Source organism: Schistocerca piceifrons, unplaced genomic scaffold (genome assembly GCF_021461385.2).
Source record: "Schistocerca piceifrons isolate TAMUIC-IGC-003096 unplaced genomic scaffold, iqSchPice1.1 HiC_scaffold_1691, whole genome shotgun sequence".
NCBI classification, from domain to species: Eukaryota; Metazoa; Arthropoda; class Insecta; order Orthoptera; family Acrididae; genus Schistocerca; species Schistocerca piceifrons.
In genome coordinates this window covers 24761-41559 of record NW_025727558.1, presented here as the reverse complement: position 1 = coordinate 41559, position 16799 = coordinate 24761, and the positions used below count along the sequence as shown (strand labels likewise).

Here is a 16799-nt window from a genome sequence, read left to right as displayed (position 1 = left end):
AGTACAAGAAAACTGTCTCTTCTTACTGTCTATGTCTTGAACCATTCCTGTGACCCTAGTTATAGATTCCAAAGCTTCACTTCAGGTTTACAGTATCCCACTGACCTTCTTATTGACGATGAAATACAGAAATTGCATCAATATTAAATACAAAAGGCACAATGCCGACTTAAGTACAAGAAGACTGGCTCTTCTTACTGTCTATGCTTTGAACCATTCCTGTGACACTAGTTAGAGTCTCCGATGCTAGACTTCAGGTTTACTGTAACCCTCTGACCTTCTTATTGGCGATGAAACACAGAAATTGAATCAGAATTAAATAGAAAAGGCACAATGCTGACTTAAGTACAAGAAGACTGACTCTCATTACTGACTATGCTTTGAACATTTCCTGTGAGAACAGTTTTAGATTCCGATGCTTCACTATATGTTTACTGTATCCCTTGGACGTTCTTATTGTCGATGAAACACAGAAATTGAATCAGAATTAAATAGAAAAGGCACAATGCTGACTTAAGTTCAATAAGACTGACTTTTCTTACTAACTATGCTTTGAACATATCCTGTGAGACCAGTTTTAGATTCCGATGCTTCACTATATGCTTACTGTATCCCTTGGACATTCTTATTGACGATGAAACACTAAAATTGCATCGGAATTAAATACAAAAGGCACAATGCCGACTCAAGTACAAGAAGACTGGCTCTTCTTACTGTCATTGTTTCGAACCATTCCTGTAGCACAAGTTATGGATTTCGATGCTTCACTTCAGGTTTTCTGTATCCCTCTGACCTTCTTATTGACGATGAAACACAGGAATTCCATCGGAATTAAATACAAAAGGCACAATGACAACTTCAGTACAAGAAATCTGACACTTCTTACTGTCTATGCTTTTAACCATTCCTGTGACACTAGTTATCGATTCCGATGCTTCACTTCAGCTTTACTGAATCGCTCTGGCCTTCTTATTGACGATGAAACACAGAAATTGCATCGGAATTAAATAAAAAAGGCACAATGCCGAATTAAGTACAAGAAAACGACTCTTCTTACTGTCTATGTTTTGAACCATTCCTGTGACACTAGTTATAGATTCCGATGCTTCACTTCAGGTTTACTGTATACCTCTGACCTTATTAATGACGATGAGAAACAGAAACTGCATCGGAATTGAATACAAAAGCACAATGCCGACTTAAGTACAAGAAGACTGACTTTTCTTACTGGTCTACGTTTTGATCTATTCCTGTGACACTAGTTATAGATTCCGATGATTCACTTCAGGTTTACTGGCTCCCTCTGACCTTCTTATTGACGATTAAACACAGAAACTGCATCGGTATTAAATACAAAAGGCACAATGCTGAATCAAGTGCAAGACTACTGGCTCTTCCTACTGTCTATGTTTTGAACCATTCCTGTGACACTAGTTATAGATTCCGATGCTTCACTTCAGGTTTACTGTATCCCTCTGACCGTCTTATTGACGAAGAATCACAGAAATTGCATCGGAATTAAATACATTGGCACAATGCCGACTCAAGTACAAGAAGATTCGCTCTTCTTACTGTCTATGGTTTGAAACATTCCTGTGACACTAGTTATAGATTCCGATGCTTCACTTCAGGTTTACTGTATCCCTCTGACCTTCTTATTGACGATGAAATACGGAAATTGCATCGGAATTAAATACAAAAGGCACAATGCCGAGTTAAGTACAAGAAGACTGACTCTTCTTACTGTCTGTGCTTTGAACTATTCCTGTGACACTAGTTATAGATTCCGATGCTTCACTTAAAGTTTACTGTATCCCTCTGACCTTCTTATTGACGATGAAACACAGAAACTGCATCGGTATTAAATACAAAAGGCACAATGCTGAATCAAGTGCAAGATTACTGGCTCTTCCTACTGTCTATGTTTTGAACCATTCCTGTGACACTAGTTATAGATTCCGATGCTTCACTTCAGGTTTACTGTATCCCTCTGACCGTCTTATTGACGAAGAAACACAGAAATTGCATCGGAATTAAATACATTGGCACAATGCCGACTCAAGTACAAGAAGATTCGCTCTTCTTACTGTCTATGGTTTGAACCATTCCTGTGACACTAGTTACAGATTCCGATGCTTCACTTCAGGTTTACTGTATCCCTCTGACCTTCGTATAGACGATGAAACACAGAAATTGCGTCAGAATTAAATAGAAAAGGCACAATGCCGACTTAAGTACAAGAAAACTCACTCTTCTTACTGTCTATGTTTTGACCCATTCCCGTGACACTAGTTATAGATTCCGATGCTTCTCTTTAGGTTTACTGTATCCGTCTGACCTTCTTATTGACGATGAAACACAGAAATTGCATCGGAATTAAATACAAAAGCACAATGCCGACTTAAGTACAAGAAAACTGTCTCTTCTTACTGTCTATGCCTTGAACCATTCCTGTGACTCTAGTTACAGATTCCAAAGCTTCACTTCAGGTTTACAGTATCCCACTGACATTCTTATTGACGATGAAACACAGAAATTGCATCAGAATGAAATTCAAAAGGCACAATGCCGACTTAAGTGGAAGAAGACTGGCTCTCCTTACAGTCTATGATTTGAACCATTCCTGTGACACTAGTTATAGATTCCGATGCTTCACTTCAGGTTTACTGTATCCCTCTGACCTTCTTATTGACAATAAAGCATCGAAATTGCATGCGAATTCAATAGAAAAGGCACAATGCCGACTTAAGTACATGAAAACTGATTCTTCTTACTATCTATGTTTTGAACCATTCCTGTCACACTAGTTATAGATTTCGATGCATCAATTCAGGTTTACTGTATCCCTCTGACCCTCTTATTGACGATGAGACACAGATATTGCATCGGAATTAAATACAAAAGCACCCTGCCGACTTAAGATCAAGAAAAATGACTCTTCTTACTGTCTACGTTTTAAACCATTCATGTGACACTAGTTATAGATTCCGATGCTTCACTTCAGGTTTACTGTATCCCTCTGACCTTCGTATTGACGATGAAACAGAGATATTGCTTCGGAATTAAATGCAAAAGGAAAAATGCCGACCTAAGTACAAGCTAACTGACTCTTCTCACTGTCTATGTTTTGAACCATTCCTGTGACACTAGTTATAGATTCCGATGCTTCATTTCAGGTTTACTGTATCCCTCTGACCGTCTTATTGACGATGAACACAGAAATTGTATCCGAATTTAATACAAAAGGTACAATGCCGACTTAAGTAAAAGTAAACTGACTCTTCTTACAGTCTATGTTTTGAACGATTCCTGTGACACTAGTTATCGATTCCGATGCTTCACTTCAGGTTTACTGAATCGCTCTGGCCGTCTTATTGACGATGAAACACAGAAATTGCATCGGAATTAAATAGAAAAGGCACAATGCCGAATTAAGTACAAGAAAACGGCTCTTCTTACTGTCTATGTTTTGAACCATTCCTGTGACACTAGTTATAGATTCCGATGCTTCACTTCAGGTTTACTGTATACCTCTGACCTTATTATTGACGATGAGAAGCAGAAATTGCATCGGAATTAAATACAAAAGCACAATGCCGATTTAAGTACAAGACGACTGACTCTTCTTACTGTCTACGTTTTGAACTACTCCTGTGACACTTGTTATAGTATCCGATGCGTCACTTCAGGTTTACTGTACCCCTCTGACCTTCTTATTGACGATGAAACACAGAAATTGCATCAGAATAAAATACAAAAGCACAATGCCGACTTAAGTACAAGACAACTGACTCTGCCTACTGTCTATATTTTGAACCATTCCTGTGACACTAGTTATAGATTCCGATGCTTCACTTCGGGCTTACTGTATCCCACTGACCTTCTTAATGACGATGAAACACAGAATTTTCATCGGAATTAAATACATAGACACAATGCCGACTTAAGTACAAGAAGACTGGCTGTTCTTACTGTCTATGTTTTGAACCATTCCTGTGACACTAGTTAAAGATTCCGATGCTTCACTTCGGGTTTACCGTGTCCCTCTGACCTTCTTATTGACGATGAAACACAGAAATTGTATCGGAATTAAATAGAAAAGGCACAATGCCGACTTAAGTTCAAGAAAACTGACTCTTCTTACTGTCTATGTTTTGACCCATTCCCGTGACACTAGTTATAGATTCCGATGCTTCACTTCATGTTTACTGTATCCCTTTGACCTTCTTATTTACGATGAAACACAGAAATTGCATCGGAATTAAATACAAACGGCACAATGCCGACTTAAGTACAAGAAGACTGACTCTTATTACTGTCTATGTTTTGAACCATTCCTGTGACGCTAGTTATAGATTCCGATGCATACCTTCAGGTTCACTGTATCCCTCTGACCTTCTTATTGACGATGAAACACAGAAATTGCATCGGAATTAAATACAAAAGGCACAATGCTGACTTAAGTACAAGAAAACTAACTCTTCTTACTGTCTATGTTTTGAACATTTTCTGTGAGACCTGTTTCAGATTCCGATGCTTCACTTCCGGTTTACTGTATCGCTTGGACCTTCTTATTGACGATGAAACACAGAAATTGCAACGGAATTAAATACAAAAGGCACAATGCCGACTTAAGTACAAGAAGACTGACTCTTCTTACTGACTATGCTTTAAACATTTCCTGTGAGACCAGTTTTAGATTCTGAAGCTTCACTATGTGTTTTCTGAATCCCTTGGACCTTCTTAATGACGTTGAAACACAGAAATTGCATCGGAATTAAATACAAAAGGCACAACGCCGACTTAAGTACAAGAAAACTGACTCTTCTTACTGTTTATGTTTTTAACCATTCCTGTGACACTTGTTATAGATTCCGATGCTTCACTTCAGGTTTACTGTATCCCTCTGACCTTCTTCATGACGATTAAACACAGAAATTGCATCGCAATTAATTCCAAAGGCACAATGCCGACTTAAGTACAAGAAAACTGACTCTTCTTACTGTCAATGTTTTGAACCATTCCTGTGACACTAGTTATAGATTCCGATGCTTCACTTCATGTTCACTGTATCCCTTGGTCCTTCTTATTGCCGATGAAACATAGAAATTCCAACGGAATTAAATACAAAAGGCACAATGCCGATTTAAGTAGAAGAAAACTGACTCCTCTTACTGTCTATGTTTTGAACCATTCCTGTGACACTAGTTATAGATTCCGATGCTTCACTTCAATTTTACTCTATGCCTCTGACCTTCTTATTGATGATGAAACACAGAATTTGCATCGGAATTAAATACAAAAGGCACAATGCCTACTTAAGTACTAGAAATCTGACTCTTCTTACTGTCTATGTTTTGAACCATTCCTGTGACACTAGTTACAGATTCCGATGCTTCACTTCAGGTTTACTGTATCGCTCTGACCTACTTATTGACGATGAAACACAGAAATTGCATCGGAATTAAATACAAAAGGCACAATGCCGAATTAAGTACAAGAAAACTGACTCTTCTTACTGTCTATGTTTTAAACTATTCCTGTGACACTAGTTATAGATTCCGAAGCTTCACTTCAGGTTTATTGTATCCCTCTGACCTTCTTATTGACGATGAATCACAGAAATTGCAACGGCATTAAATACAAAAGGAACTAGGCCGACTCTAGTACAAGAAGTCTGGCTCTTCTTACTGTCTATGGTTTGAAACTTTCCTGTGAGACCGGTTTTAGATTCCAATGCTTCACTTCATGTTTACTGTATCCCTTGGATCTTCTTATTGACGACGAAACACAGAAATTGCATCGGAATTAAATACAAAAGGAAAAATGCCGACCTAAGTACAAGCTAACTGACTCTTCTCACTGTCTATGTTTTGAACCATTCCTGTGACACTAGTTATAGATTCCGATGCTTCATTTCAGGTTTACTGTATCCCTCTGACCGTCTTATTGACGATGAAACACAGAAATTGTATCCGAATTTAATACAAAAGGTAAAATGCCGACTTAAGTAAAAGAAAACTGACTCTTCTTACTGTCTATGTTTTGAACCTATCCTGTGACACTAGTTATACATTCCGATGCTTCACTTCAGGTTTACTGTATCCCTCTGACCTTCTTATTGACGATGAAACACTGAAATTGCATCGGAATTAAATACAAAAGGTACAATGCCGACTCAAGTACAAGAAGACTGGCTCTTCTTACTGTATATGTTTTGAAACCTTCCTGTGAGACCGGTTTTAGATTCCGATGCTTCAGGTTTACTGTATCCCTTGGATCCTCTTATTGACGACGAAACACAGAAATTGCATCGGAATTAAATAGAAAAGGCACAATGCCAACGTAAGTACAAGAAAACTGACTCTTCTTACTGTCATTGTTTTGAACCATTCCTGTAGCACTAGTTATAGATTTCGATGCTTCACTTCAGGTTTTCTGTATCCCTCTGACCATCTTATTGACGATGAAACACAGAAATTCCATCGGAATTAAATACAAAAGGCACAATGTCAACTTCAGTACAAGAAATCTGACACTTCTTACTGTCTATGTTTTGAACGATTCCTGTGACACTAGTTATCGATTCCGATGCTTCACTTCAGGTTTACTGAATCGCTCTGGCCGTCTTATTGACGATGAAACACAGAAATTGCATCGGAATTAAATAGAAAAGGCACAATGCCGAATTAAGTACAAGAAAACGTCTCTTCTTACTGTCTATGTTTTGAACCATTCCTGTGACACTAGTTATAGATTCCGATGCTTCACTTCAGGTTTACTGTATACCTCTGACCTTATTATTGACGATGAGAAGCAGAAATTGCATCGGAATTAAATACAAAAGCACAATGCCGACTTAAGTACAAGACGACTGACTCTTCTTACTGTCTACGTTTTGAACTACTCCTGTGACACTTGTTATAGATTCCGATGCTTCACTTCAGGTTTACTGTACCCCTCTGACCTTCTTATTGACGATGAAACACAGAAATTGCATCAGAATTAAATACAAAAGCACAATGCCGACTTAAGTACAAGACAACTGACTCTGCCTACTGTCTATGTTTTGAACCATTCCTGTGACACTAGTTATAGATTCCGATGCTTCACTTCGGGTTTACTGTATCCCACTGACCTTCTTAATGACGATGAAACACAGAATTTGCATCGGAATTAAATACATAGACACAATGCCGACTTAAGTACAAGAAGACTGGCTGTTCTTACTGTCTATGTTTTGAACCATTCCTGTGACACTAGTTAAAGATTCCGATGCTTCACTTCGGGTTTACCGTGTCCCTCTGACCTTCCTATTGACGATGAAACACAGAAATTGTATCGGAATTAAATAGAAAAGGCACAATGCCGACTTAAGTTCAAGAAAACTGACCCTTCTTACTGTCTATGTTTTGACCCATTCCCGTGACACTAGTTATAGATTCCGATGCTTCACTTCATGTTTACTGTATCCCTTTGACCTTCTTATTGACGATGAAACACAGAAATTGCATCGGAATTAAATACAAAAGGCACAATGCCGACTTAAGTACAAGAAGACTGACTCTTATTACTGTCTATGTTTTGAACCATTCCTGTGACGCTAGTTATAGATTCCGATGCTTCACTTCAGGTTCACTGTATCCCTCTGACCGTCTTATTGACGATGAAACACAGAAATTTCATCGGAATTAAATACAAAAGGCACAATGCTGACTTAAGTACAAGAAAACTAACTCTTCTTACTGTCTATATTTTGAACCTTTCCTGTGAGACCAGTTTCAGATTCCGATGCTTCACTTCCTGTTTACTGTATCGCTTGGACCTTCTTATTGACGATGAAACACAGAAATTGCAACGGAATTAAATACAAAAGGCACAATGCCGACTTAAGTACAAGAAGACTGACTCTTCTTACTGACTATGCTTTGAACATATCCTGTGAGACCAGTTTTAGATTCTGAAGCTTCACTATGTGTTTTCTGAATCCCTTGGACCTTCTTATTGACGTTGAAACACAGAAATTGCATCGGAATTAAATACAAAAGGCACAACGCCGACTTAAGTACAAGAAAACTGACTCTTCTTACTGTTTATATTTTTAACCATTCCTGTGACACTTGTTATAGATTCCGATGTTTCACTTCAGGTTTACTGTATCCCTCTGACCTTCTTCATGACGATGAAACACAGAAATTGCATCGCAATTAATTCCAAAGGCACAATGCCGACTTAAGTACAAGAAAACTGACTCTTCTTACTGTCAATGTTTTGAACCATTCCTGTGACACTAGTTATAGATTCTGATGCTTCACTTCAGGTTCACTGTATCCCTTGGTCCTTCTTGTTGCCGATGAAACACAGAAATTCCATCGGAATTAAATACAAAATGCACAATGCCGACTTAAGTAGAAGAAAACTGACTCCTCTTACTGTCTATGTTTTGAACCATTCCTGTGACACTAGTTATAGATTCCGATGCTTCACTTCAGGTTTACTGTATGCCTCTGACCTTCTTATTGATGATGAAACACAGAATTTGCATCGGAATTATATACAAAAGGCACAATGCCTACTTAAGTACTAGAAATCTGACTCTTCTTACTGTCTATGTTTTGAACCATTCCTGTGACACTAGTTATCGATTCCGATGCTTCACTTCAGGTTTACTGTATCGCTCTGACCTACTTATTGACGATGAAACACAGAAATTGCATCGGAATTAAATACAAAAGGCACAATGCCGAATTAAGTACAAGAAAACTGACTCTTCTTACTGTCTATGTTTTAAACTATTCCTGTGACACTAGTTATAGATTCCGATGCTTCACTTCATGTTTACTGTATCCCTTTGACCTTCTTATTGACGATGAAACACAGAAATTGCATCGGAATTAAATACAAAAGGCACAATGCCGACTTAAGTACAAGAAGACTGACTCTTATTACTGTCTATGTTTTGAACCATTCCTGTGACGCTAGTTATAGATTCCGATGCTTCACTTCAGGTTCACTGTATCCCTCTGACCGTCTTATTGACGATGAAACACAGAAATTGCATCGGAATTAAATACAAAAGGCACAATGTCTACTTAAGTACTAGAAATCTGGCTCTTCTTACTGTCTATGGTTTGAAACTTTCCTGTGAGACCGGTTTTAGATTCCAATGCTTCACTTCAGGTTTACTGTATCCCTTGGATCTTCGTATTGACGACGAAACACAGAAATTGCATCGGAATTAAATAGAAAAGGCACAATGCCGACTTAAGTACTAGAAAACTGACTCTTCTAACTGACTATGTATAGAACCATTCCTGTGACACTAGTTACACATTCCGATGCTTCACTTCAGGTTTACTGTATCCCTCTGACCTTCTTATTGACGATGAAACACAGAAATTGCATCGGAATTAAATAGAAAAGGCACAATGCCGACTTAAGTACATGAAAACTGATTCTTCTTACTATCTATGTTTTGAACCATTCCTGTCACACTAGTTATAGATTTCGATGCATCAATTCAGGTTTACTGTATCCCTCTGACCCTCTTATTGACGATGAGACACAGATATTGCATCGGAATTAAATACAAAAGCACCCTGCCGACTTAAGATCAAGAAAAATGACTCTTCTTACTGTCTACGTTTTAAACCATTCATGTGACACTAGTTATAGATTCCGATGCTTCACTTCAGGTTTACTGTATCCCTCTGACCTTCGTATTGACGATGAAACAGAGATATTGCTTCGGAATTAAATGCAAAAGGAAAAATGCCGACCTAAGTACAAGCTAACTGACTCTTCTCACTGTCTATGTTTTGAACCATTCCTGTGACACTAGTTATAGATTCCGATGCTTCATTTCAGGTTTACTGTATCCCTCTGACCGTCTTATTGACGATGAACACAGAAATTGTATCCGAATTTAATACAAAAGGTACAATGCCGACTTAAGTAAAAGTAAACTGACTCTTCTTACAGTCTATGTTTTGAACGATTCCTGTGACACTAGTTATCGATTCCGATGCTTCACTTCAGGTTTACTGAATCGCTCTGGCCGTCTTATTGACGATGAAACACAGAAATTGCATCGGAATTAAATAGAAAAGGCACAATGCCGAATTAAGTACAAGAAAACGGCTCTTCTTACTGTCTATGTTTTGAACCATTCCTGTGACACTAGTTATAGATTCCGATGCTTCACTTCAGGTTTACTGTATACCTCTGACCTTATTATTGACGATGAGAAGCAGAAATTGCATCGGAATTAAATACAAAAGCACAATGCCGATTTAAGTACAAGACGACTGACTCTTCTTACTGTCTACGTTTTGAACTACTCCTGTGACACTTGTTATAGATTCCGATGCGTCACTTCAGGTTTACTGTACCCCTCTGACCTTCTTATTGACGATGAAACACAGAAATTGCATCAGAATAAAATACAAAAGCACAATGCCGACTTAAGTACAAGACAACTGACTCTGCCTACTGTCTATATTTTGAACCATTCCTGTGACACTAGTTATAGATTCCGATGCTTCATTTCAGGTTTACTGTATCCCTCTGACCGTCTTATTGACGACGAAACACAGAAATTGTATCCGAATTTAATACAAAAGGTAAAATGCCGACTTAAGTAAAAGAAAACTGACTCTTCTTACTGTCTATGTTTTGAACCTATCCTGTGACACTAGTTATACATTCCGATGCTTCACTTCAGGTTTACTGTATCCCTCTGACCTTCTTATTGACGATGAAACACTGAAATTGCATCGGAATTAAATACAAAAGGTACAATGCCGACTAAAGTACAAGAAGACTGGCTCTTCTTACTGTATATGTTTTGAAACCTTCCTGTGAGACCGGTTTTAGATTCCGATGCTTCAGGTTTACTGTATCCCTTGGATCTTCTTATTGACGACGAAACACAGAAATTGCATCGGAATTAAATAGAAAAGGCACAATGCCAACGTAAGTACAAGAAAACTGACTCTTCTTACTGTCATTGTTTTGAACCATTCCTGTAGCACTAGTTATAGATTTCGATGCTTCACTTCAGGTTTTCTGTATCCCTCTGACCATCTTATTGACGATGAAACACAGAAATTCCATCGGAATTAAATACAAAAGGCACAATGTCAACTTCAGTACAAGAAATCTGACACTTCTTACTGTCTATGTTTTGAACGATTCCTGTGACACTAGTTATCGATTCCGATGCTTCACTTCAGGTTTACTGAATCGCTCTGGCCGTCTTATTGACGATGAAACACAGAAATTGCATCGGAATTAAATAGAAAAGGCACAATGCCGAATTAAGTACAAGAAAACGGCTCTTCTTACTGTCTATGTTTTGAACCATTCCTGTGACACTAGTTATAGATTCCGATGCTTCACTTCAGGTTTACTGTATACCTCTGACCTTATTATTGACGATGAGAAGCAGAAATTGCATCGGAATTAAATACAAAAGCACAATGCCGACTTAAGTACAAGACGACTGACTCTTCTTACTGTCTACGTTTTGAACTACTCCTGTGACACTTGTTATAGATTCCGATGCTTCACTTCAGGTTTACTGTACCCCTCTGACCTTCTTATTGACGATGAAACACAGAAATTGCATCAGAATTAAATACAAAAGCACAATGCCGACTTAAGTACAAGACAACTGACTCTGCCTACTGTCTATGTTTTGAACCATTCCTGTGACACTAGTTATAGATTCCGATGCTTCACTTCGGGTTTACTGTATCCCACTGACCTTCTTAATGACGATGAAACACAGAATTTGCATCGGAATTAAATACATAGACACAATGCCGACTTAAGTACAAGAAGACTGGCTGTTCTTACTGTCTATGTTTTGAACCATTCCTGTGACACTAGTTAAAGATTCCGATGCTTCACTTCGGGTTTACCGTGTCCCTCTGACCTTCCTATTGACGATGAAACACAGAAATTGTATCGGAATTAAATAGAAAAGGCACAATGCCGACTTAAGTTCAAGAAAACTTACCCTTCTTACAGTCTATGCTTTGACCCATTCCCGTGACACTAGTTATAGATTCCGATGCTTCACTTCATGTTTACTGTATCCCTTTGACCTTCTTATTGACGATGAAACACAGAAATTGCATCGGAATTAAATACAAAAGGCACAATGCCGACTTAAGTACAAGAAGACTGACTCTTATTACTGTCTATGTTTTGAACCATTCCTGTGACGCTAGTTATAGATTCCGATGCTTCACTTCAGGTTCACTGTATCCCTCTGACCGTCTTATTGACGATGAAACACAGAAATTGCATCGGAATTAAATACAAAAGGCACAATGCTGACTTAAGTACAAGAAAACTAACTCTTCTTACTGTCTATGTTTTGAACCTTTCCTGTGAGACCAGTTTCAGATTCCGATGCTTCACTTCCTGTTTACTGTATCGCTTGGACCTTCTTATTGACGATGAAACACAGAAATTGCAACGGAATTAAATACAAAAGGCACAATGCCGACTTAAGTACAAGAAGACTGACTCTTCTTACTGACTATGCTTTGAACATATCCTGTGAGACCAGTTTTAGATTCTGAAGCTTCACTATGTGTTTTCTGAATCCCTTGGACCTTCTTATTGACGTTGAAACACAGAAATTGCATCGGAATTAAATACAAAAGGCACAACGCCGACTTAAGTACAAGAAAACTGACTCTTCTTACTGTTTATGTTTTTAACCATTCCTGTGACACTTGTTATAGATTCCGATGTTTCACTTCAGGTTTACTGTATCCCTCTGACCTTCTTCATGACGATGAAACACAGAAATTGCATCGCAATTAATTTCAAAGGCACAATGCCGACTTAAGCACAAGAAAACTGACTCTTCTTACTGTCAATGTTTTGAACCATTCCTGTGACACTAGTTATAGATTCTGATGCTTCACTTCAGGTTCACTGTATCCCTTGGTCCTTCTTGTTGCCGATGAAACACAGAAATTCCATCGGAATTAAATACAAAATGCACAATGCCGACTTAAGTAGAAGAAAACTGACTCCTCTTACTGTCTATGTTTTGAACCATTCCTGTGACACTAGTTATAGATTCCGATGCTTCACTTCAGGTTTACTGTATGCCTCTGACCTTCTTATTGATGATGAAACACAGAATTTGCATCGGAATTATATACAAAAGGCACAATGCCTACTTAAGTACTAGAAATCTGACTCTTCTTACTGTCTATGTTTTGAACCATTCCTGTGACACTAGTTATCGATTCCGGATGCTTCACTTCAGGTTTACTGTATCGCTCTGACCTACTTATTGACGATGAAACACAGAAATTGCATCGGAATTAACCCTGCTGTTCTGTTCGGGTCTATATGACCCGAAACGAATATGAACGTTATTTTACATTATGTAAATACCAATATATATTTATGAAACTTTGTGACTTTGTCTGAAAATGGATGAGCAGCATGTGTTTTAAAAGGTTTTAAAAAAGTTTAAGAAGTTTGGGCTTCAACTGTAATAGTTGCATATGTAATGTTCGGGTCATAATGACCCGACACAAATATGTTTAGTGTAACTCGTATTTATTTCTAAAATCTGGAAATGGCGAAAATTATTTTTGTTGTGTTGTGTGGGAATAGTGACTGCATCATTCCAACTTACTCTCAACAATCACCTAAAGCTCCATGCGTTCACAACAATGGGCTTGTTTGTTGCTTTCCCCCAGGAAATAATAATTGGCAGTTCTCAATAATTGGAATGCTTTGTTTCTGCCCAGTTTGACTTGTGACACCATGGCGATGAGACCATTGAATGATCGTGAGTTGGAAGAAATAGTAAATGCCTCACCAGATGAAGGATCACTTTCTGAGTTTGAAGATCACATCAGCAATGCATCTGAAAGCGAGTGTTCCGATGACAGTTACGACGTCCACAGCCCATACAAAATAGTGTAGAGACTTTTCTTTCTAAAAATGGGAATATAGAATGGCAGTTGCATCCACCAGCACAACATGGTCGCCTACCAGCTTCGAACATCATCAAGAGTACCCCAGGAGTTACCAGGTATGCAGTCAGCAGAATATCTGATGTAAAATGTTCATTTGAAGCAGTATTTCACACAGCGCTTCAAAATGAAATAATAGAGATGACAAATATTGAAGGGCAGCGAGTTTATGGTGAACAGTGGACAGATATTGATGGTTCTGTTTTCCATGCATACTTAGGACTCTTACTCCTAGCGGGTGTATATCGATCTCATGGGGAGTCTACAAAAAGTTTGTGGGATAAAGATACTGGGCGAAACATATTTCGAGCAACCATGTCTCATGAAACATTCTGTAAGATATCACGTGTCCTGCGATTTGACAAGAAATCTACTAGAGAGGAAAGACGACGTACTGACAAACTTGCCGCAATTCGTAGTATTTGGGAGAAGTGGGTAGAGGTCCTTCCTAAACTGTATAATCCAGGAGAAAATGTTACTGTTGACGAGCAGTTAGTAGCATTTAGAGGTCGCTGTCCATTCAAGCAGTATATCCCAAGTAAACCGGCAAAATATGGGATCAAAATATGGACCATGTGTGACAGCAAAACTTCATACGTACTGAAAGCCCAAATTTATACAGGAAAGGTGAGTGGAGCGGCACCAGAAAGAAATCAGGGAATGAGGGTGGTATCTGATCTCACTTCTGAGTTACGTGGTCAGAATATCACGTGTGACAACTTTTTTACGTCGTACAATTTGGGGCAGCTGCTTCTGAAAAGGAAATTGACTATGTTGGGAACTATACGGAAAAATAAGCCGGAGCTTCCACACAAAATGACCAACAAGGAGGTACACAGCTCTTCATTTTACTTCACAAATGACACTACTGTGGTTAATTATATTCCTAAGAGACACAAGAATGTTGTACTTATGAGCACTCTCCACCATGATGCGGAAATCAGTGACAGGGCTGATAAGAAGCCAAAAATGATTTTGGACTATAATTCAACCAAAGGTGCTGTAGACACGCTTGATCAGTTATTAGGTACATATACATGCAAACGAAAAAGTAATAGGTGGCCAATGATAGTTTTCTACAATATTCTTGATGTTTCTGCTTATAATGCATACGTTTTGTGGATTTCGGTTGACCCTAATTGGAATGCAAGCAAATTGACTAGAAGGAGAATATTCTTGGAGGAACTTGGAAAGTCACTGATAAAAGAACATATTGCATCAAGAACGCATTTCCCAAGAACAGAAGATTCTTTGAGAATGGTCACAAGCATCCAAAACCCGAATGATGTGGGTGGTGTGTCAGAATCGGTAACAACAAGAAAATCTACAAAACGTGCACGCTGTAAGTTCTGTCCATCAAGTAATGACAATAAAACAAACATGGTGTGTGGAAAATGTAGTAAACATATTTGCAAGAAACATGTAACCTACTTGTGTCCACAGTGCAAGCAGTAAGAAAAGAACTGTAGTATTTTATAAGATGATTGTATTGAAAATTCTGTTGTTTCAAATTTATGTGAATACTTGTGCCTAAACTACAATCAGTAAGAAGAGAGGATTCTAAAGTTGTAGTGCTTTCTATGTTGGAATGTAATAAAAAAACTGTAGTGTGTTCTGTACTGTAGTGTGCTCTAAGATGAATATCTGTAATGACAACTGTCTGTTGTTAGAAAATGTCAATACTTACGTCTAAACTGTCAACAATAAGAATAGAAGTATGGAAAAACTGTAGTGCTTTCTAAGTTGAATGCCTGTAATGGAAACTGTCTGTTGTTTCAAATTTATGTGCATATTTAAATGAAAAATATCCCTCAATAAAGTTGTATGCATTGTTATTATTATTATTATTACCATTATTATTATTATTATTATTATTATTATTATTACTAACAAGGTACTGGAATAGAACAACAATGTCGATAGCTAAAACTGTACCAAAATTTATGTTTCTAAAGCATTTTGATATGTCGGGTCATATTGACCCGAACAGTATATATGTCAAGTAAAAGTGAACAGAACAGCAGGGTTAAATACAAAAGGCACAATGCCGAATTAAGTACAAGAAAACTGACTCTTCTTACTGTCTATGTTTTAAACTATTCCTGTGACACTAGTTATAGATTCCGATGCTTCACTTCATGTTTACTGTATCCCTTTGACCTTCTTATTGACGATGAAACACAGAAATTGCATCGGAATTAAATACAAAAGGCACAATGCCGACTTAAGTACAAGAAGACTGACTCTTATTACTGTCTATGTTTTGAACCATTCCTGTGACGCTAGTTATAGATTCCGATGCTTCACTTCAGGTTCACTGTATCCCTCTGACCGTCTTATTGACGATGAAACACAGAAATTGCATCGGAATTAAATACAAAAGGCACAATGTCTACTTAAGTACTAGAAATCTGGCTCTTCTTACTGTCTATGGTTTGAAACTTTCCTGTGAGACCGGTTTTAGATTCCAATGCTTCACTTCAGGTTTACTGTATCCCTTGGATCTTCGTATTGACGACGAAACACAGAAATTGCATCGGAATTAAATAGAAAAGGCACAATGCCGACTTAAGTACTAGAAAACTGACTCTTCTAACTGACTATGTATAGAACCATTCCTGTGACACTAGTTACACATTCCGATGCTTCACTTCAGGTTTACTGTATCCCTCTGACCTTCTTATTGACGATGAAACACAGAAATTGCAGCGGGATTAAATACAAAAGGCAAATAGCAGACTTAAGTACAAGAAAACTGAATCTTCTTACTGTCTTTGTTTTGAA

General features: G+C 38.0%; 1 protein-coding gene across 1 annotated transcript; it reads left to right on the top strand.

Annotated features, from left to right (window-relative positions):
- Nucleotides 1-13803: 13803 nt before the first annotated feature.
- LOC124737075 (piggyBac transposable element-derived protein 4-like) lies at nt 13804-16017 on the top strand (the record flags this gene model as incomplete). Its single annotated transcript, XM_047248579.1, has 4 exons — nt 13804-13912; nt 13996-14446; nt 14600-15466; nt 15910-16017. Coding segments are annotated over exons 1-4 (1535 nt in total), but the record flags the coding sequence as incomplete, so codon positions are not given.
- Between the last annotated feature and the right edge of the window lie 782 nt (nt 16018-16799).